General features: G+C 39.7%; 1 protein-coding gene across 1 annotated transcript in view; it reads right to left on the reverse strand.

Annotated features, from left to right (window-relative positions):
* tspan4a (tetraspanin 4a) overlaps nt 1–23,135 on the reverse strand; it is an 82,755-nt gene that overhangs the window by 38,723 nt on the left and 20,897 nt on the right. Inside the window, 1 exon segment of the mRNA XM_066685112.1 lies at nt 14,556–14,747. Coding sequence (XP_066541209.1) covers nt 14,556–14,747 — 192 coding nt within the window.

The following is a 23,135-nucleotide window of genomic DNA, read 5'->3' on the forward strand; positions in this document are numbered from 1 at the left end:
AAGCCTCCAAGAGTCAAAACAAGGCTGACACAACTGTGCGTGTGTGTATGTGTGTATGAGATATGAGAGAGAGAGAGAGAGAGAGAGAGAGAGAGAGAGAGAGAGAGAATGGGAAGAGGGTGTGGCAGAGAATGAGGGTAAATGTAAGAGAGTGAGGATTAGAGAAAGGAAGTGTGGCAGAGAGGAAGGATGTGTGATAAAAAGGAGAGAGGGGGTTGGAGGGATGAGAGGAAAGGCAGTTTGAATGTAAAAAATAAGAGCAGAAGAGACAGTGAGAGAAAGAGGGAGAGAAAGAGAAACAGAAAGAGAGAGGGAGAGCAACTGTAGGGAGCATAGAAGAACGAAGGAGGAAGAGAGAGAAAGGGGAAGTGAGCAGGAGTGAGGGAGAAGGAGAAGGAGCGAACGGCAAAAGGGTGAGAGCAAGAGAAGTGAGAGCAGTTGACAGGTGTAGGGTGAAAGAGAGAGAGAGATGGAGAGAGAAAGAGAGAATGAGTAGAGAGTGAAGTAGAGATGAAGGAAGCGATTGAAAGCTGCTGAATGCTGCTCATTTACACACTGTCATGTTATTTCCTGCTTGAGTCTGTCGTGTTGCTGCTGCTTGTGCACATCAAGCTTCTGCGCCAAGAACCTTTAAAAGACACATGTTCCAAAAGCTCAGGGTTGCCAGCACTGAAGAGAAATCCACATAAAACGAGGCCCCTGGCAGAGAGGGAAGGTGGAGGAGGGGATTTGTGATGTCAAACCAGTGTTTGAATGAACATTTCGTGAAAGCTTCATACATTTTTTCCTTCCTTTTCTGATGGGCCTGTGTTCTCCTTGTTGGGGAAGCTATATATGCATGTGTGTGGATAATAGAAGTGATCTTATGGTGTATGTTTATGCACAGCTATTGTTGTTTTACTAGTTATTCAGCAATATGCTTACATTGGTTATGCAACATTGCAGGAGCAAGTGAGCCAGAGCCATGAGAGCTGTGTAAGAGCTGCGAGAGCCACAAGAGCCCATGTTGTGAATCGTACCAAGAGGGTTTATTTACTGCTGTTAAGAGAGAGAGAGAGAGAGAGAGAGAGAGAGAGAGAGAGAGTGAGAGAGAAAGAGAGAGAGAGAGAGTGTTGGTTTTTTTCCTTTTTTTCCTGATGGAAACAGTGTTGCTTCTCTGTGTACATTCATTTTCCTCTGGCTCCCTATCCTACTTAATCTTCATATCTTTCGCTCTCTCCTCTCTCTCATTCTCTCCCAGTCTCTCGGCTGCTCCCTCATCCCTCATCAGTCTTGATCAGAGATTCTAAATTTTAATGGGGCTGAGGTCTCCGTAATCACACTGGCACTGCCCGCTGAGGATAAAGACGCACAAGAGATGCAAGTCCATCGTTAAACACGAGCCCATGACGTAAGTAGCTGCTTAAGGAGTAAACATCTCCCCATCCCTGGTGAAGGGGAGAATATTTTACCATAAATCTCCGCTTCCACCAGGGCCCTGCTGCAGGCCGTAAAAGATATAAATAAATAAATATACAAACAAATGCCTCGGAGGTGATTCCTGCTTTCCTCTTTCCCCACTCCACCAGCTCCAGTGCAGAGGGCCATTACTGCCCCCCACAATCAATACACAGATGAGATTTTTTCTCCACAACTGTCCAGCTACCAGGTAGAACACAGAAGCCCTGCAATACGAAAGCTATAAAATAGCTCATAATGCCAATGTACTAGTAGGCTACTAAAATTAGTGAAGCATGTTACATAGGATGGGATTTTATGCCTAGTGTTAAGGAGTAATGGCAAAACCCCATTGGGACTGCTGTTAAATCCAGGACCATTAACCCTTTAGGCAGGAAAACCCCACATCCCTCACTTTCTATTTGTTGTTGAAAAAAAAAATTGTGTTCTCAATTTTGATGAGAGTTTTCCCATTTCTAAAAAATATATTTGAACACAATAGCTGTTACACTGTGAAAATATTTTTAATGAAGAAAGACCTAGTTATGGTCCAAAGGTACTGTGTATTAACTCCCATTCAAAACTAAGGGTCATTTGTTCCTAATCTGTTATATGTTCCAACAGCAATGCATTATAAATATAATATGCAGATCGTAATTGGATCTTGCCTCTAATCATTTTGCTCAAGTTTAAAATTTATGGCACTGTCTCCTTTTTAATCAATGTCATAAACCAGAAGAACTTGTTCTGAGTGAACTCTGCTACAAAACGAACAATGCGTGGCAGCTGAAGTTTTATATACAGTGCTGGATGATACTGAAGAGTGCTATTCCGAGGTTATGGGGTTAGAAATAATATGTTGCATTAAAAGTAGTGTATGTCAGCTAGACAGAAAGTGTTTATTTGCCATCAGTAAATGGAAAAAAAATTGGTCAGTCTCAGCAAGACAGCAGGGAAATAGCAGGTGGCCAGAAGACAGTGATGTTTCTAACAAAGATGTACTCAGAAAAGCTGTTATAATTATTAATGACCCCAACCTGTTTTTGAGGTTGAGCAGCTCGCCACTGGGCAGTGCTCCAGAGTGCCTCTGATGAACAAACGAATCTGAAGGGTATATTCTATTCTGAAAGTAATTTAACTTGTGATTAAACACAATATAACAAGTTGCACACATTTAGATCTTTATGATTTGCATCTCCAGTGTGTTGTAAATTGTGTATGTTTTGAAGCCAAAGATGATTTTCCTGCCTTGCCTGGACAATACAGGACTATTTCATTCCATACTGTTATGCTACTAAGACCAATCAATAACATGGGCACTGCTCCAAAGTTCATTCTGTGAGATGGAACACTGTCTCAGAAACTATCATAGTACCCCAGTTGATAAAGGCAGAAAAACAACAATAAAGTTTCCACTTGCAGATCAATTTCACCAAGACTTACATAATTCCATGAAGATGAATATTAAAATGTAGACACGAGACTTTTTGTTTTATTGAGTTATCCGTGTCCATGAAACAGGCTGTTTGTGCTGTTATATGTAGATAAGTATTATAGTGTTTTCAATATCACTTTGTGTGTTCTGACAAAGGTAAATGAAAAAAAAAATCAATAAGAGGTTACTTTAAGTGTTTTTTCATCTTCACCTTCATCACAAATCCAGAAACTAACACCACTTCTCAATAACAGTATTTACAAACCTATGCTACATGGAGCATTAGCATGAGCATCAATATTACTGTCACACTGCACAATTAGTTATTGACCAGTTCATGTGTGAGTCAGATGCAACAGCAAAAGACAGAACTATCATGACCATTTATCATTTAGTGTAGATGAAGAAACTAGGGGCTTGGTGTTTTAAGTTGAGAAACATAATTCTTGAATTGCTTCATTTGCCTGTATGGATGTTCACAGAATTTTGAAACACTCCCCATCTTTAATTTAGAAAAACTCTGCCTTTCTGAGACACTCTTTTTAAACCCAATCATACCAATCAATTTTACCTGTCTTGTATTGGCCGCTTTAAAACATTTTTAGAATGTGTTGCTAGTAGCAAATAAAAATGGGCATACATTTTAAAGATATATATGATTTCTGTTTCAACATTTGGAATGTTTTCTTTATACAGTTTTTCCAAGGAAGTTAATTGGAAATCTTGCATGGTTCAGAAAAAGCAGTGGAACAACATTCAGCTGGTGCAGAGCTAACAATATGCATCAATTTCTAAGCACCTTTCTTTTGCTTCTTGTTCTTTCTCCAGAGGCTTGAATGATACACCAGCAGCCACATGAACTGTATCTCTTTACACAGAAGATGTTAAAGAAATGGAGGATTATGTCCAAGACATTGCTGAGGTGATGTTTCTAGAGAATGGAGGCCACTGAGGTGAGTGGGCTCATTCTCAACAGTGATCAACGCTTTTGGTAAGAACACAGCTATTTTCAATCTTATATCATGCCAAAAAACGAATTACCTTTGACTGTTTTTGTGCACTGTTTTTGTCCCTATAAAAAAAAACACAAACGAAAAAAAAAAAAACCCTTTGACATTTAAATTTCGACAAATTTTCAACCACTGGTCAAGCATTTGTGACCTTTATTAACTAAATTTAAATGATATGGAATTATGAAAATCACAATTTTTTATCTGCATAAATTTGCATATAAAACCATCAATGTCTTAAAACATCCATCCATCCATCCATTATCTGTAACCGCTTATCCAATTTAGGGTCGCGAGGGGTCCAGAGCCTATCTGGAATCACTGGGCGCAAGGCGGGAATACACCCTGGAGGGGACGCCAGTCCTTCACAGGGCAACACAGACACACACATTCACACTCGGGCACTTTCGAGTCGCCAATCCACCTGCAACGTGTGTTTTTGGACTGTGGGAGGAAACCGGAGCACCCGGAGGAAACCCACGCGGACACAGGGAGAACACACCAACTCCTCACAGAATGTCACCCAGAGCGGGAATCGAACTCATAACCTCCAAGCCCCTGGAGCTGTGTGACTGTCTTAAAACAGCCAACCGCAAATTATATGTGTTATTGAGGCTTCAATTAAAAAAGTTTTCACATCCTCTAATCCATGTGGGCTAAGTCCAACAAGTGTCCAAGTCCAACAAGATTTTTCCAACAAGAACAGTTCTTATTACAACAAACGTTTGTGTTTATTATTAGTTTGTTTTATTTTTTAATAAACCTTTATAGATGATTATAAAATTTTATGTCAGAAGTTAAAGCTCAAATAAATGTAATCTTACGATCAAACCAAAAATGTATTTAAAACATGTAAGTGATTCAAATGCATCATCTGTATTGCATTTTAAGTTTTTATAACGGAAAATTGGGGTAACAAACGCCATTAAACTACTATAGCAATTTTGAGTGTAAGACACTGACCCTAGAAAAACTGGGAAGGGATTGTGAAGGGTGGGGTTAAAGGAGTCAAAAATGTGAGAATAGCATCTGTGGGCATCTGATGAAACAGGAGGAAAACCAGAGGATTTGGAATAATGCTGCACTCAGTAATGTGAATTTTTCTTTTGCTACTTTTTTCTGCTCTGTAATCTAAAGCCAGAGCTAGCCCAGATGTGATTATAAACAGACCACCTGCTAAACCTGTAGCTTTTTCAGTTCTAAGTAGATCAGTATCTGGGATAATCATATATCTATATTCAGCTCCTTAGTAGTTTTATGATATTTTTCCTGCTTTTGTATCTGGTGTTTAAAGCCTTCTGTGGCAGTACACAGTACACAGGCCTTTCACACGAAATGATTTCCAATAGGAACTTTAAGGTAACAGAGCTTTAAGTGTGTTTGGTCAGGCACTATTGAATCTAACAAATGCCTGGAGGCAGTGAACAACACCTTCTGTACTCTATGAGCACTATCACTTTATATAAAGAACATCCTCCACGAAGAAATATATGTGTCCTTATGCCCACCGTTTCCTCAGAGTTATACAGGGACAGATCTCCCAGCAATGAAATAAACTGCATTTTAAAGCATTTACCATATTGTCATACTTCTAATGTACTGTGAGAATGTACTGTGAGAACTACAGTGCTTAAGCACATTTATTTATGAGCAATTCAATGTTCCTGAAGAGAAAAGGCATTCGAGCTAATATAATAATCAAAAGTGGTTAAAATTGAGATGCTGAATGTTACATGCTCTGAGGTGAAGTGCTAGAGCTGGGTCCAATCTTGCTCATATACTGCATACAAAAGAGCGCTTTCATTACACTTGCAGAAATATATAGCATTTCAATCAGTTCATACTCTATATTCTCTCTCTCTCTTTTTGGAGCTCATACAGAAATGACATTTCCCTAAATTCAATGGAGGAAGATACGCTACTTACCATATGTAAATGACTTGTTTGCGTATCTATCCGAACATGAACCTAAACCCTCATGAAACCGATGAGCGTATACATGATGCCATGTCTCATGTGAAATGACAGAAACTAAATATATGCCTGCACACATAAGACAGTGTGTTTTAATTTATTAGTATTTATTGAATTCAGCTTAGAATTCTTCACAAGCCGAATGGGACAAATATACAGAACTATATTTATTTTGGTTGGAGTGGTGTTTGTAATCCAGAATTAATCATCCAATGACCCAACCAATGTTATTATGCTGGAATGCAATAAAATCCTCCAGATATGTTCCAACATCTAGAAGGAAGACTTCCTAACATAGTAGAATCCATTACTGCAAAAAAAAAGAAGACAAACTGCATGGTAGTGTCATTCGTGTCAGAAAAAAACATAGGTGAGCTGGTGTTCACAAACTTTATCATATCATTTAAATATTAAAACAATTTAGTACTAGCACATGCAATAGAGTGCAGATCACATGAAACACTACAGGGATAGTCCATTGTTCCACAGTTCGGTGATTGAGTCTATTTAAGATTAGGTTTTATTTTTCCCATTGTGTCATGTCCTTGATTACAAGACTCCATCAGTCTTCGTAATGGCTTTTCGTTAACAGTAAGAGTCCATTATGCCCTTTGTGGGATGAAATGGCCTTTGCGGAGATGTGTGCATGGTTCATAGCACAAGCTACAGCCGGAGAGAACTGAGGTAATAAATGCAATGACTGCTCACCCAAAAGAACCTAATGTCACAGTAAATATTCCATGTGCTACAGGTTACTCATGTTTCCAACATCTTAATCTTTTTCTGATTAGTCTGTAGAGGGAATCAAGCTGACACTTGTAGAAGAAAAATCTTGTTTTTACCCAATAATGTAATTGTGTCAAAACATATTGTTATGACTGTAAAAACAGATTTCACTCCTCATCGATTGGTTAGGGATATAGACTATTACGAGTGTGTGCTCTGAATAAGACAGTATTGATTGTGGCAATAGGTTTTCCAACAAGATAATTCTGTCATGTGGCGATGACTCTTGATTGTGTGTATACACTGTAGATAAACAATTCCAGCCAAGCAAAGAGAGGTCTTCCTTATCTGCACATAACAAGTCTGCATTATGAGGGAAACAAATTATCCTCAGCGAGATAACGACAGCTTATTGTTCTTTTAAGGCTTGGTGATGTGATTCATTGTGCAACGACCAAAGTAGCTGTGAAAAAGCATATTTAAAGTAGTGAAACAAGAGGACTGTGTTAAAATCCTTCTGTTATGGCTTGATTTACTTGACTCTGATAGTCACTACAGTGGGGAGTCTACTGCAGAGCAAGAGTGAAGTGATGAGCTGGAGCATAATCAAAGTCCCAGTCATTGATTCTGGAAGCTGTTTATCTGCTATAATTGTCATTCTGAGAGTAAACTGACACTGGCCTATTGTGTACAAGGACGTTCCATGTTGCTATAGACTTTCTAAATCAATGCTGATCATGGTTACCATGCTCCTGTGCTACAGTCTATTGCAGAGTGGTAATGGGGGCTATTCTACCACAGAACACTGGGTTTTATTCAGACCAGCAATACTCTGTTTTCATTCTGCCGTCTGGACCCAGGCAATGATGAAGGGGTCACTGCAGGTGGTGTCATTTCAGGGCCGAGTGACTGTGAGCTCATAGGCTGAGTAAAAAGCAATGAGGTGAGTGACAGCTGTGTGGCCCTAAAGGCCAACTCCGGATTGCATGTCCTTATCTTCAAAAGTAACAGTTCTGGAAAAAAAACCTGCCCCATTTGACTTCTTGGATTTCTTACACTGAAAGTGTTGGGTTCCCTTCATGGATTTTCTTGCATATGAAAATCATTTATGAGTTGCAGTCACACAGCCATTTTCTTCCATTTCTGCATCTAAAGCTGATAAATATGCAATCACCATGTGTGACAACTGTAATTGGTTCATTCCAGACCAAGTAGCTTTTGGATTTCATTCAAACACAAAGTGTCCGAGTGTTCTTTGTCTTACGAGTGGCCAGTTGGACCAATTCATCCAGAGCCGGGCCGTTCTGGTTCCAGCTCACCTCTGGAGACTCATTTGGCTCATTATGTGCACCTGTTTGTGTTTATTAGCTCATTCGTCCTTGTAGATAGTCTCTGTGGAAACAAAACCTTGAATCTTCATTTTTGAAGTTTTTATTTGATGTGCGTTTTGAAAATGCCAGCTCAACGTCACATTGTGCAAACATTGAATGCGAAGGTTGTTTTGTTGTTCTGTTGTAAAGCTTCATTTTTGAGGCACTAGGTTTAGTTTTACAGACAGACCATTCATAGTTTGTAGGTCTTGCATCAGGGGTCATTGCCCAACCAACTAATCATCAGCATACATCATTCTGCATTGGCTGTATTTTAGGAATGCTTTGAATATCCTGGGAAGAGAAATTATTTTCATAAATGTTTGTTTACCACTTTAATCTTGCTAATAAAGGACAGATCTGAGTCTATATGAAAACAGCAATATTTCTGGGTTGTTCTTTGATTTTTAGCCCCCTGGAGCAGAGTGCACTTATTCGAACTCATCACTCTTTGCTGCCACAGTAACCACAAATTTGTCTGTATTTAATTGAAGGTATTTTTGACTCATCCAACTGTTTATCTGCTCCAAACTCTGACACAGAGTCTAATGGGCTGTAATGTGGTGAGCTCTACATATATTTGAGTATCATCAGCATAACTATAGCATACATTGTTGTAGTTTCATAAGATTTGATCTAATGGGAACATATAGCGATTGGAAACAAAATGAGCTGAAGTTAGCTCATTTCTTTAGCACATGGATATGTTTTTGGATATATTTCTTTAATGCTCTGCTCATTTTGTTCTGTTGCCAGTCTGCAGCATTCTCTAACATTCATTTTTGAGCCATATTTATCAATTATGTAGGATCATTCTTTGGATTTGGTTGCTACACATTTTCCCTTAGTTCTCTCTGTCCACATGGTATATTCTCTGCATTTTATGTTCATCAAGTATCCCAATAGGACCTGTTTTTTAAATCTTGTGCTATAACTACTGTTCTATTCTCAGAGTACCCCTATTTAAAATAAGGAAAGCCCTGCACTTGCACTGTGCCAGTTTAGTGACACTAAAATCTATCCAAGTCTGGGATTCCGTGATGGTATTTACAAAATGGCAAAGGGCACTGATTTCAGATCAGATTCCTCTATATTTTTAATGATTGTGGTAAAAAAAAGACTTCAAATTAATTGTATATTATTCTTATATGTAATATCAAAATCGACCAAAATTGACATACATATTTTTCTTTGGACCATGATATGCAACATATGTCCAATGTCCAGTTACACTAGACTTTTAACATAGAATAATCAGTAAAGAATCACCTTTATTGATTCTCTTAGGGAAATTAATCTCTGCATTTTAACCCATCTGTGGTACTGAACACTAGGGGTAATGAACACACACAGACAACCAGAGCAGGAGGTTGCCATTCACCTCAGTACCCGGGGAGCAGTTTGAGGGTCAGGTGCTTTGATCAAGGGCACTTCAGCTGTGAATTAATTTTTTTTCTGCCGCTCCTGGGAATTGAACTGGCGACACGCTGGCCTCAAGCTCACTTCACTGACCTCAAGGCCATGGCTGCCCTCAAAGCTTGTGCCTATGAAATTAGCCAGCAAAAACACAGGACTATTAAAATGCACCAAACTGATGAGCTGATATCTCACTGCACACATTGTCAGAAGGCTGTGAAAAAATCCATCAATGCAGAAATTTACACAGGGGATGTCCTTCATAGAATTGCATTTATTAAATCAGAACGCTAAACTTTGATCAGATTCTAATGGTTGATGATCATTGGCTCAACTCTGACAACTCTGGTGGTGCAAAATGAAATGATAGAGCATGTAGGCATAGGTATAAAATCCATATTTCATTAAATAAAGTTCAAAGGCATCTGCAAAACATCACTTGTAGTGGACAGACCGACATCATCACGATACATAATTCCAGGCAGCATTTACAAATCTCTCTTTAATTTGCCTGTCTCTATGTTTGACTCACCACTGACCGGTCCTTTGAAATCTACATGACAGCTGTGCACCAAGTCCCTCATTAAGCCGGTCTTTGGGGACGTCTGCGTAAATCGACCCACTGACATGTTGCTTCCCAGACTGAAGGAAGGGTGTAAATGTCAGAGCTATTGCTAATGACCAACCCTCGTTCTCAACCTCATCTGAAGGCTGCCACCTGGGGGCAGTAATTGGAAGCCCTGCTGCTGCCCACGCTTCAGCTACCTAATCAGAGCTTGGTGGAAATGCTATCCACTTTGTTAAGAATCCAGCCATATGCCTGAAGTATGGAGTGAGGAAAAAGATGTTTGTGATCATCCCGCCGCTCTAATTGGGTACTTGCCGAAAGGTGTCATTGATCTAGCTGCTCCTAATGAATATGTGAGGAACCAATTTACCCTTTAAGCTTACAATGGTTTACTGCTCTAGAACAGCTACTCATTTCCAAAAAACAATGTAATCAATTTCTGTCTAATGGCTTTTAGGATTAAGATTTAATTATTTAGTTAGTTAGTTTTTTAGTCCATAGACTCAGAGATTATTACATTTCACATATTCAGAAATAGCTCTCTGAAGCACTGTCAAATTTGTGTTCATTAACAGAAAAGAGGGATAGTTCATTATGAATCTAATTCTCCATTGTCAAATCCACCTATTATTTAGATCTCCCACAAACACATGAAGCTAATGACCTGAAAGGGTGAAGGCTAGGGGGGTTGGCATAACCCTTCATTGAGACATGTGAAGGCAGCCACTGCTCTTTTTCAAAGTGTCACACCATTGGACAGCTCATTAATTGCCTGTTTTTTTTTTTTTTTTTTTTTTTTTTGTAGGACATTTACAGTGGCTAATGATGGAGAAAGGCAAGTCTTTACTACCTACCCATGGGTAAGTATGATTTCTTGCACATCGGGGCTAAGAAGGCTTGTGTTCTCCTGATGATTGAATGAACACATTGGCAGTTTTACCACTCAGGAACCAAAGCATCTAAGGATGAAAAGGCAAATTAATTCTTTGCTGTCTCTGTGTAAATAACAGTATCAGATCGGGAAGGGGGAAAGCTTAGCACCCACTCCTTTAGCGTTTCTTTTCATACTGCAGGCTGGAGCAAAATCACACCCCAGGGTTTTTGGAAGAGAACATTCAGGGCCCAAAAAATGACACGTAGTCATTCACACTTTTCACTGGCTTCTACTAAGGGTGACAGATGGGGAAGAGACCATCTTTCTATCCACACCACAGAGCACGGTCGCAGGGCTGCTTTCAGGAAAACCATGGTTATATAAAACTCTGGCAATATGGATATTACTGGATAGTACTGTTTCTCATTGTTTCTCATTGCACTACTGTGTATGTTCACCAAATAGCTATTGGTTATGAATTTTTCATTCTCTGTTGAAAAATCATGTTTTTTTCATTGGTTCATAGTTTCACTGCATAGCACCACTGGAAACTAGATGTTTGTGCCGAGATGGAAGAGTAGGCTGTAGTGCTGTAGGCTGAATTTTCAAGCAGATTAGTATTTATCACATTACACAATCGGTGAGTTATCACTCAATGATTTATCTTACATCAGCCTGCAATTTAACCGTGCAGGAGATTTCGATTCTGGATTGAATTGACTTTATTAAAAATGTGTATATGAATAAAATATATTTCACCAAAAGTAAGTAAATTAGAAGACAGAGTTGTGTGGATGCAACATATTTCATTCGTGTGGAAGCCATGTATATATTTGATTGAAGGAAATTGCGTGGCAATGCATCACTCTTTGTTTCAGTGTGAACAATGACCCTAAACAAGTCATTTTTTTATTAATTTCCACATGCTCTTTTTCACTATTCAGTTGCCTTAGGTAGGATGGATTATTTTGCTCAGTCCAATCATACATTATCAGGCCTGCACACAAAAACAGTGTTAGTATGCAACTGTGCACTTTATTTTTCTCACATTTCTTCCCTGTGTTGACCACGTTTTGGTCCAGCTCCGGGCTGCTTGGTCCACATTCACAGACCTAGTTTGATGACTTTGCTCTATGAGAGATTTGCAGACAGCTCAGGGAGGATTTTTTAAGACGCCTTAAGACTCCCGTGTGCCATGAAGGGGAACATGAAGCTTTGTCAAACTGAACTCCAGAACTCATAGCGTGCCTGTCGTGCTGAAGTGTCAAGAGATATGTCTTTGCTGACGCTTTCTCTTGACTAGTGCATGATGAAGTTTAGTTCAGTTCTCGTATTTAACACACTTCTTCCTCACAGTCTCTCTGTATCTTGGACTCACCCGCTATCCCATGAATATGGAACTTCTATTATAAACTGTACTATATCCTGTTATGGGCTATTGAGAGTAGTGCTGGAACACGGTTTTGATTCGAGTATCCCATGAGAAACAGCAGTGTTCAAAAGTCAAATACTTTTCATTCGTATGATGTTCCAGTCAAAAATTACATTTATTTATTTCTTTTTTAGGAGATATTTCTAAGGGGATTAGAAACAATACAGTCAATTTGCATAAGCAAATGAAGAATAAATTAAATTGAATAAATTAAAATAAAAACCCCAGGAATATCCTAAACTGGAGTTCTAAAGATTATTGAGGGATATAGAGACAATGGTTTACCTTTTCCTGAGCTGAGAATGAATAACTTAAAGAAATTAATTTTTTTTTTTTTATTGGAAATCTTCTAAATGAGGATTAAAAGATAAAAGAGTGGTCTCTGTCTACTGTTTAGCACTGTATCTCTGATAATATTTTGAATTGAAATACAAAGAGAAACTAGGCAGTTCTACTTTAGCAGGACCACGTTACATGTGTTTTTATTATGTGATTGTGTGGTACAGAAAATATGGAGGGCAGACTAAATGCAGGAATGAAAAAAGCAGCACAAAGTTTTGTTCATAAAAATAAATACTAGATCATCTACTACCATAGAACAAATAAGACCAAAAACATTTTGTTGATTTTAAGAATTACAATTACTTATTTATTCAATGTAACAGGTTAAAGCACAAGTTTAAGGAGGCTATGCGCCGCTATATGGAGTTTTATAAACACACTAACACCACAAAATGTCCCCCCACCACTTCCCTTTACAATATTTCAGGCAAAAACACACACTCATGTGAAGTAAGACAAATTCAGCAGTCCTCCCCTCTGTGAAATATAATGTGTGTAAATGTTGCAGAGTTCCAAGCCGTCCTGCTGAGCTTGTGAACTAACCAACGCTGAGCCATGGCTCTGTCCAACGCTCATAGTGTCATGCCAAACACAGCCCCAGAAACACACACAAATGGAGCATGTTTTTGTTTTATTTCCTTTTATTCAGCCACGGTTCGTGCTGAAGAACCTACTGCTGACAGATGGTGTAGTAGCGCCACTTTAAGTTCTCTCTGTGAAATATGGCTGAATAGTTCCTACTTGTGCATGCGTATTTCAACATAAGGAGGGAGTCAGTAAGTGAAAATGCTTCTTCTAGCCCAGCATGATAGGTGGTCTGGCAATAATAATAATAATAATAATACCAATGCTGGCACCCATTTAGGGTGAGTTCCTGCCTTGCACCCAGTGTTTCCAGATCTGGACCCACCCCAACCCTCGACTGAATAAGCGGTTACGGACAATGAATGAATGTGTGAATGCTGTACCAGATACAGTCATATCAGAACTACACAATGACTCTTTAAGCCCCTGTTTTCTTGTTTTCATAAAAATGATGTAGACTTTATTCTACTAAGAGATTTTTAAAAGATTCATTCCACAGTTTCCTTTTGTTGCATTGTATTCGTCTGAGAATAAATTTGGCTTACATTATATAAGTTTGGTTGAAGAACCAGTTAATGTTAGCAATATGTTTGTCACTTATTTTGATAAACTGATTGCCTTCCTGCGCATTCTGTCTCTTTGTGGCTGGACTTTTATGTTGCCATGGTGATGCCACTCTCAATCAGTCTGTGATCTGGCATGCCCTAACAGATCTGAGTGGGCAGCAGCTTAGAAATATTTGAGAATTTAAATACTGTTAAACTGCATTAATATATAAATATAATCTGAAGTTAAAATGGGTTAAAGCTTATTCTCTGGCATATCTTTTGACTAAAAACACATTTTTATTTATTTAAAACCATGCTGACAGGAATTGAATGAAAAGTGTCTTAATGGTGCTGGGCTTGAACCTATGACTCAAGGAAAAAGTGGCGCTGGAAAAAGATTCTTCACATTTACAAAGTTGGAGTCGGCCCTTCAAGAGTCAAGTAACATGCCATTACAATGTCAGTGCCACTGCTGTGATAAGAACGGTCCGCCACCGGAATAATTTCCATTCAATGATGGGCCTGTGGTGGTTCTTTCTTAATGGATGAGGATGGGGGCTGATAAATTGTGCAGCAAAAGATGAGCTTCCATCAGAAAAGATTGAAATACAACGTGTTTAAAAAATGCCCACTGAGTGTGTGTACCTAATGAATTAGTAACTAGCAATGTTTTTGCATAATCTCTTTTACACCGGTGTTATTTATGCTTGGCTGATGGATGTTAGAGTGTTACTCCTTGCTCTAGGCAGAACTACGACAGTCCACTTTCTCTAAGATGGAAACAGCATTGTTGACCGGTTGACCCTTCTGAAATGATACTCCACAGGTTTGTACTTACACTCAGAAGCAGGGGACGACTTTCTTTGACCGCTCCGACACAGCCAAGGCAACCGATCACCATGATGATGGTTCCCACGGCGATGAGGAGATTGGCGGCGGAGAGGGATGGAAGGGAGGATGAGAGTGTGGCAAAGTTGCCCTGGGTGACTGACAGCCACACTCCGACTCCCAGAATCCCACATCCCCCCAGCTAAGAGAGAAAGGAGAGAGAGAGAGAGAGAGAGAGCGCGCGAGAGAGAGAGAGAGAGAGAGAGAGAGAGAGAGAGAGAGAGAGAGAGATAATGAAATATTTATAACAGAAGGTCCAAGCTTTCCAATCAATACAAAAAAACATTCCACAGGCCAACACTACACACACCCACCACACACCCATGAATGCATATGCACTCAGGGAGATAAAGATCATATAAAAAGTATAAATCAATTTGTTTTTACTAAATCATCAACAAGAATCACAAACATGAGGCTCCCCAACTCCCTGCTCTCTGAAATATAAATGTGTCAGAAGGGTTCTGTAATGCAATGGCTTGTATTTGCAGAAGGAGAAAAAGTCTTGAAACATACATTTCAGGTCACTGAGACGGGCCCCCTTAAGAAAAAGTCCTCAGCACCATTTTGTTCCAAGTACCCTCTGTATGGAGCGAGGCGTGAATGGTACATTTCGAGCATCAAATCCTTTGATTTAAGAAAAGGGAAAATAGGGCAGCTACTGCGCAGATGTGCTAATGCCTGCTATGCCATGCTGGTGTCTGTCTACTGTATGTGTGTACATGATCTAGTGCTCCAGCTTAGAAACACTTCTGACAGGTCTTGCAGCATTCTTTGAGCCGTTCCTCTGTCAGGGGTAAAGAAATGGACGTCACAGAGGCAATCTTTTCAAACTCTCCAGCCCTTGTGACGCATAGAAGGAATAAAGGATGCTCTCTTTCCCCCTCTTTTTCCCTCCCTTATTCTCTGTGAATGAGTGAGAGAGTGAGAGAATGAGAGTTAGCTTCTGTCTTCATTTAATTCAGTATAAGAGAAGAGTGCTAAATGGAGGGAATAAATTGTTAGCAATGTTCATTAAGAGTAAATGTCTGGATCCGGGGTCTTGTATGATATCCCATGTGCCTGGAGAGTGTCTGTTTTTTTTCACAAAAGCTCCATTCCACTGGAGGCAAACCTTTGTATCCCGCCCCATTCTTCTGCATTTCTAATGCCTAAGAACTAAAATACGCTATTAGCTAGATTAACACTCAGGGGTTAGCTCCTTCCTCATGGTGCTGCTCCATCGGCACATATACCTCCAATGTTCTGCTTATGGAACGCTTCGTCTGAGGGCACTAGCGCTGAAGAAGATCAAAAGGTCTGTATGATTTCAGAGAGAGGAGCTTTGATGTTTAACACTTGTTAATTTATGATAATCCTGCCACAGGGCTTTAGCCATGAGGAAGACCCAGGATATATCTTCATCTTTTGTCGAGCTCTTCATCTCGCTCTTATTCTGCTTCTTCTTTATTATTTTTATTCTAATTCTTCTTTGGTGTCTTCATCTTCTTCTTCACCACTTCCCCATCTTCCCCTTGGTATAGCTACACCTTCAGATGCCTATACATTTTCTTTCATGATCTTGTATTTCATTGTTCTTCTCCTGAATTGTAAAGAGATCTTGAGTATGACAAAAATTGCTCTATAAATTAAACTTATTACAACTTTATTTCCATCTGATTGTTTCTTTCTCTTCTCTTTCTGCACCCCCCCCCCCCCCTCTTCACTTCCCCTCTTTTAAAAGTAATGCCTATACCTCCTTTACTAGATTGGATGGACCGTAAATCATCTCGTAATGTGCTTTTGAAGACAGGTTTATGTGTTCTACTCATAAAGTGATGAGCAGAGAATATGATTCTACAATTGCACATTCACTCGTCGACTGCCACTTTCATAATGTAACGGCTATATTCACCCGCAGAACAATCACACCATATTTTGTAATGATGGCGCCTTCTATCACTATATAGAGTTATTTTACACTGTGTTTTAGTGAAACCTGATAAAGATGACTCTGTTCTATCTTCTGGAATATTACAGGACTGTGTAAGAATCAGATTTGTTTTATTTAATTTCCATCTCAAAATGGCCATCCAGTACATGTTATATATTTTTCAGGATTTTTGTAGATTTTTCTGAGATAAGATTAAAATAATTCAGTTACAGAAAAAAGGGACATGTCAAAGGAAAAGAGTTTTTTAAAAAACAGATGTTCATATCATCTGGTGTTAAAACAATGATCAAAGATATATAAAAAATTAATGCAACACTTGGGGGAATATTAAAAACCTCCAACATTTAAACAGTAATTAAGATTTGTATCAGTCCACAGACCACAGCAGTTTCTGTCCATTCCACTCTGACAGCTCAGCACTATGGGTCTGACAGGAGGGCAAGGATCTGATACAGACAAGTGGAATGTCACGGCTGAGGGAGGACAAAGAGGCAGACTAATTTTATTAAAGGAAACAAAAGCACAAACAAAAAATAAACACAAGCAGGGCACTGGAACACAAACTAGAAAATACTAAAACAAAGACGGAAGAGAAACAAACAGAAAACAACTGTCAGCTGGTGTGAACGCACAAAATACTCAAACACAAAAACATGCATCTACACACACATACAACACCAGACAAAGGAACACTGAAACCTAGGTGGTATATCAGCAGGAACACAGACAAGAAACACTTGAGAAGGATATTGAAAGGGCAGAACCTATGGACCTAAGGCGGGGCTAAAGCAGAGACAAGGGAGAAGACAGAAACCAAAACAAACACAGAGTCATGTGCTAAAAGAGCACATGGACATCACAAAACAGAGCAGGAAAGCACGAGCCAGGGCAAGAGTGAGACACGGAAATAGACACAATGCAGAAACATTTACAAATCAAACAAAGAAACTGCTGACCAGAAACAGACTGACTGCCCCAGAATCAGGCAAAATAAATAAATAAATAAATAAATAAAAAGTCGAGGAGAAATCACAAACACATTTGATGATTGATCTTTGCAAGTGCTGAAAAACTTTACTGCAGAGTGCATGAAAAACTGAAAGCAAGTCTCCTGAGAAGTATGTCAGCTACAATTAAGACTGAGCTAAGTATTGAAAAGCCTATATCATGTTTAGTTCCTAAAAAATTAATCATTTCCACTTCCATTTGGGCTGAAACTTAAATCTGTGAAAGGTGGTCCCTGGTTATCGCACAGAAATGAACATCTGACAAGTACAGCACCCGGCATGATTCTTACAAAAGATGAAAGCCATGTATTTTAAGGCCTTTTGCGGCATTTTTGTGTCCACTGGTGAATAACCCAGCCTCCATGAACTCTGGATTCTGCCAGCGAAGAAAAGCCTTTTAATGTTCTATTTGTCTGAGAGCCATTGGAGGTATTTAATCCAGGCATTTAGATATTTCTTATTCTATTCTTCTCACCAGGACGTCATCAATATCCAAGGGCACTGTTTGAACTCTCACTGAGAGGCTGTTCTTTTTTTCTCTCTCAGAATAAGAAATGATTAACAAACACATTGGTGTTGAAGATAGATTGAAATGTGGAGTGAACATTACACAGATTTCACAGTCAGTTTTTTATTTGCTGGTGCTGGGTAGTTACAGTGCTGGGTTTGTTTGGATTTTGCTCGCCGCAGCTCCTGTTGCTGTGAGCTGGTAATGCATGCGCAGGCAGTAGAGTTTAAAGGAGGATTTGGGCTCTGTCGCTGAACTCGTTCAGGCTGCCTCTCATAAATAAGGGATGTCGGAGTGTTTCAATGTGGATGAGGCTGCTGGGGAAGCTGTCATCAATGTTCAGATAGCTTCCAGATTAACAGGGCTCTAATGTTCCCTCCGAGCCGCTTTTAGGGACAAAACATGCCCCTATACAACATCAGAGTGCTGTGTGTAGACAGCCAGCGCACACACTCACACACTCACACACACATTCATATACACTCGGTTTTGTTTTTCATACATAATGAGGACGTGGCACCATACCTATCCTATACACAAGGTTTTTTCAGGTGCGCTAATCACTGACTGGAGTCACCATTACCGTTTCTGTTGGCAACAGAAGCACACACTTTGGAGTCTTCATAACCAGTGCCAAGCAACAACTAGAGGAGTGTGGAGCTCCATCTAACACCTTTTGTGTGAATTGGAGTGGCATTTATGATCCAAAACTATTCACTCATTCGTTTGAAATTAGTACCTGCTTTACCAAAATAGACGTGTCTGGAAATAATAACATTTTAACAACTGTCTTCAACATCTAGTGCAGAGGAGAGGCAGTTACTGGAGCAAAAAGGGAACAAACAAGTGCAGATGCTTCCAGACATGCAATATTCAATTAAGCAGTTATCATCATTCCATGCTCTGTGGCATGTATAAAATTGCTGAGCAGACCCGGTTAACCCTGATTTTGGGGCAGGACGGCATGAGGGAACGATCTGAATGACTTTGAAAGAGGGTTCATTATTGGGGCTTCAGTCACAGATGACTGCTCAAAACTGGCCTGTATTTCAAAGGACATTTAGATCTGTCTGTATTTAGATCTTTGGGAAAGACATCAGTAAACAGAGTTGGGAAGTGTGGTCAAAAGCATTGAGCATTGTGATTCAATGAGCATGATGCTTGTGCTTCAGTGAGGTATGTACAGAAACACAGAATAGCAACTGACCCTTTAGTGAATGAGAATGTGCATGCAGGACACCATCAGACTGTGTCTGTAAGAACTACATGTCCAAACAATAAAGTATGTGGATATGTACTCATTCAGCGTTTTCTGTAGGTGTCTACAAACCTTCAGACACTCAGCTACAGAGAGGTGGGAAAAAAAGTGATAGTGATAGATAGAAAATCTCATACCACACCTATAACTGTTTATAAATGTGTTTACAATTAATGATTATTAATTAGGTTGTAAATGCATTAAATGTCATTAATAATCATTTATAACACACAGTTTATATGTAAATACGTTTGACCCTTTAACAAACACGTTACATCAATTAACCACTGATAAAAGGCCTTTTTAGACATTGATGATAATGTGGCACATCTTAACATGTGACATGATTAAATTCACACTCTAAAGTCTCAGCATATTGTATACCTCAACATTTTCGGTACATTCTCTTTCTATCTTTGTGTTACGAATGAATAGTAATGACTTTTAAGGTGTTTACAGCCTAATTAGAAACCATGTAATCAACAGATTTTTAAACCATTTATAAACTTTATAAGTGTAGTTGTATGTTAAAGTGATACCGGAATCCGTTTAGTATGTTTTCCACATTTGACTCAATGCTCAGTCCCTACAGAGGGGTCATGTGTACAGAGGGGGGTGTTTTCTTTATGCTTGGCAGGTTCGAGACTGCTTGTCTCACTACAAGAAAAGGGCACTGCAAATCAATACAAAGTTATTCTGGCTGATCAGATCTGATTCATATTTTAGTATTTCTATCCTGATGGGAAAAGTCTCTTCCAGGATTACAATGTCCCAATCCACAGGGGACAAGAGGGTCACTGAATGCAGAGTACGAATCAATAATTTTTCACTAGTTTTATTATACTTCTGGGCCATTTACATTTTGCAAAATGCACAAGAACTAATACACACACACACACACACACAGACACAGACACACACACACATACTTATTTATCATGTTGTCCACCACTGCGTTTCGTTCTACACTGGAAGGTAATGTACTGCATTGTTGTTCTTGACTTGAAGTCTAATGTAGTGTCTGCAAAAACCTTATAAATAAACTGAAGCATTCAAAACAAGGACAGAGATGGAGAGTGCAGGCTTGAGAGAGCTGGGAAAGGAATTAAGCAATGATGAGATCCATGGCGAGGTACATGAAAGAAAAGAGAGAGTGCTGAAGAAGTGGATGAGTGTGTTGCAGGAGGGGGGAGGTGGGGCTGAAACAGAAGAAAGAAGACAGGGAGAAAAAAGAAAGAAAAGGAACAATCAATAATGGACTAATCACCAAGGAGTCCACTTTTCCTTCCCTTCACTCTCATCTGCAGTGCAGAACACACATAAATACACACATATGTTCCATGCATGTACACATACACACAAAGTCACCACCCACTTGCTGAAACAAAGCTCTGCTGTAAACAACAACAGAGCACGTAGGCAGTCCACGGAGCTATGGGGGATATGCATAGAAAACATAAAACGGAAGGCACATCTGTTCTACTGTATGTCCACAAACCTCTGCCTACTTATATTCAGAAGCAGGACACCTAAAATATGCAATATCACAGATTAATAAAAACAGCAGCCCTATCAGATAAGACTGTCCGCACCCTCATCGCAAAACACAGCACACAGTTTTATTAAAGATGTCTGCACCAGGCTGACGTTCACAGAGGATGATGAACTGTAATGTGTGAGATTTTTGTCGCGCCGCTGTGTCATCTGCTGTGAGAGTAAACGTCTTCACCAGCACCGAGCTTTTCATACAGTGGGCTGGGAAAGTCATGCCCAGTCGCTTCCAATGACACGCAGCTGAATTGGATCCAATGAGAGTGATAAAATATCTCTCCTCCAGGGCAGGCCAGCAGACTCCTACCCCTCTTCTGCTCTGCTGTGACACAAGCATGAACAGCCGCAGACAGTTTTAAGGGGGAAGGACTGTCACAAGTTGGCCCTGATCATGTCAGGTGAGGCTTAGTGAGATGTTGAAACAGAGAGGGACGAAAAGGGAATTAGGCTGGTTTCCCAGACAAGGATTATGCCCAGTCCCACACTAAACTGCAGTATTAATAATCCATCATATTTGAAATACATTTTAGACCAGGGTTAGACTTAATGTCTATGTAACACTCAATTGCAGAGTGGTATATTATTGTGGTACACCACTATACACAGTAATCAGATGAGTTCTTTACAAAGTTTTCTCATTTTAGATCATTGCCACATTGCCACAATGTCTGCGTTGTGATAACTTCACAGAAGAGTGCCAAAAATGTCATTAACCTAATGAGATATTGCAGCACACAAAACACAGCTATTGTCAAAGTAATTACACTGCGCGATCTGCAGCAGATTAATAATTAGGAATATTATTTATTTTGTAATTTATCGTGTATTATTCGCTTATGTGATTTAGCACGGTGGCAAATTTCTAAATGCATTAAAATGAATGGGAAATGTGCTTTTGTCCAATCCTTGCCCAGCTTTGCAACAAATACAATGAAACAATGTGTTTGTGGGTATTATGAACATGAGGAGGTCAGCTGAAGTTAATTGAACTGAACTGTGGCACAGAGAGAGAGTGAGAGAGAGAGAGAGAGAGAGAGAGAGAGAGAGAGAGAGAGAGAGAGAGAGAGAATTATGAGGCAGGGAGCCTAAAATCCTTGGCTTTAGTGTTATTAGTACAAAGAATTGGCTGAGGCGGGTCTTGTCACTAGATTCACCGTAAAAAATGTTAAGATGCCCTCCGGCTCTTTTCCTTGATGCACTAAATTTAATCTCTGTGTCTCCTTAATAAAACTCTATAGGAAAATTAGTTCCAACTGGTTGGATGACAAGACACTTCTCCTCCATGTCCCACAATGTGCTATGTGTTTGTGCAAATGGGATGGAGTGTATGTGTGTTGGGAGTTAGATGTAGAGAGGAAGCTATTTACATCTCCACAGGTGTAGGCATACTGAAAAAAAACATGTCTCAGGCTCACGTCGCGTGATCTGTGTTAGTTTGCTGGGAGATGAGACACCTGACAGCCCTCGGCTTGCCATCGTTAGTCTTGCCTGCTTCAGAGATCCAATACACAGCTTTTTTTTCTTCTTCTTCCTTCGCACTATCTCTACCTCTCCACACCAACACCACTCCCAAGACCTTAATAATCTACTGCTCCAGACTGGTGTGGATGAGGCCTGTGTAAACAGCTCATTCTGCTCGCGTCCCTGAGGCTCATGGAGACATGCTGGAGCATTAGGGGGGACTGTAAGGAAGGGGATTATTGGAAGGCCAATGGTGCTGGACTAGTGCCTACTGCATGATGAGCTAAAGAAGAAGAAGCAAGAGAGAGAGAGAGAGAGAGTGAGTGAGAGAGAGAGAGAGAGAGAGAGAGAGAGAGAGAGAGACAGACAGAGAGAGAAGATGATGAAATGAGAGGAGGAAAGAAAGAAAGAAAAAGGGGAAAAAATAGAAGAGGGAGAGAGCAAGAAACAAAAAAATAGCAAGAGGAACGAAAAAGAAATGAAGAGGAGGAAAGTAACAGTAAAAAAGTAGGTAGGTAACAACAGAAGAGAATAAAAGAGGGGAGCATGAGACAGAATAAGAGTGAAGTGGAAGAAAAAAGTGTCAAAAGGTAAAGAAAACGAAATGAACAGGGCAGAGAAGAGAGAAAGTGAGAGATAGAGGGAGGCACTAGAAAAATGAGTCTTGAGCCTCCATGTTTGAAAATTTTAGCTGCTCCAAAAATCTTCCACATGCACGCAGTGGATACAGTACAAAGACTTTCAGTTCTTCAAAAAGGCTGGCCGGATTTAGCGCTGAACAGATCAAAGTAGATGAGCTGAATAAAGACGTA

This window comes from Hoplias malabaricus, chromosome 11 (assembly GCF_029633855.1).
Source record: "Hoplias malabaricus isolate fHopMal1 chromosome 11, fHopMal1.hap1, whole genome shotgun sequence".
Classification (NCBI taxonomy): domain Eukaryota; kingdom Metazoa; phylum Chordata; class Actinopteri; order Characiformes; family Erythrinidae; genus Hoplias; species Hoplias malabaricus.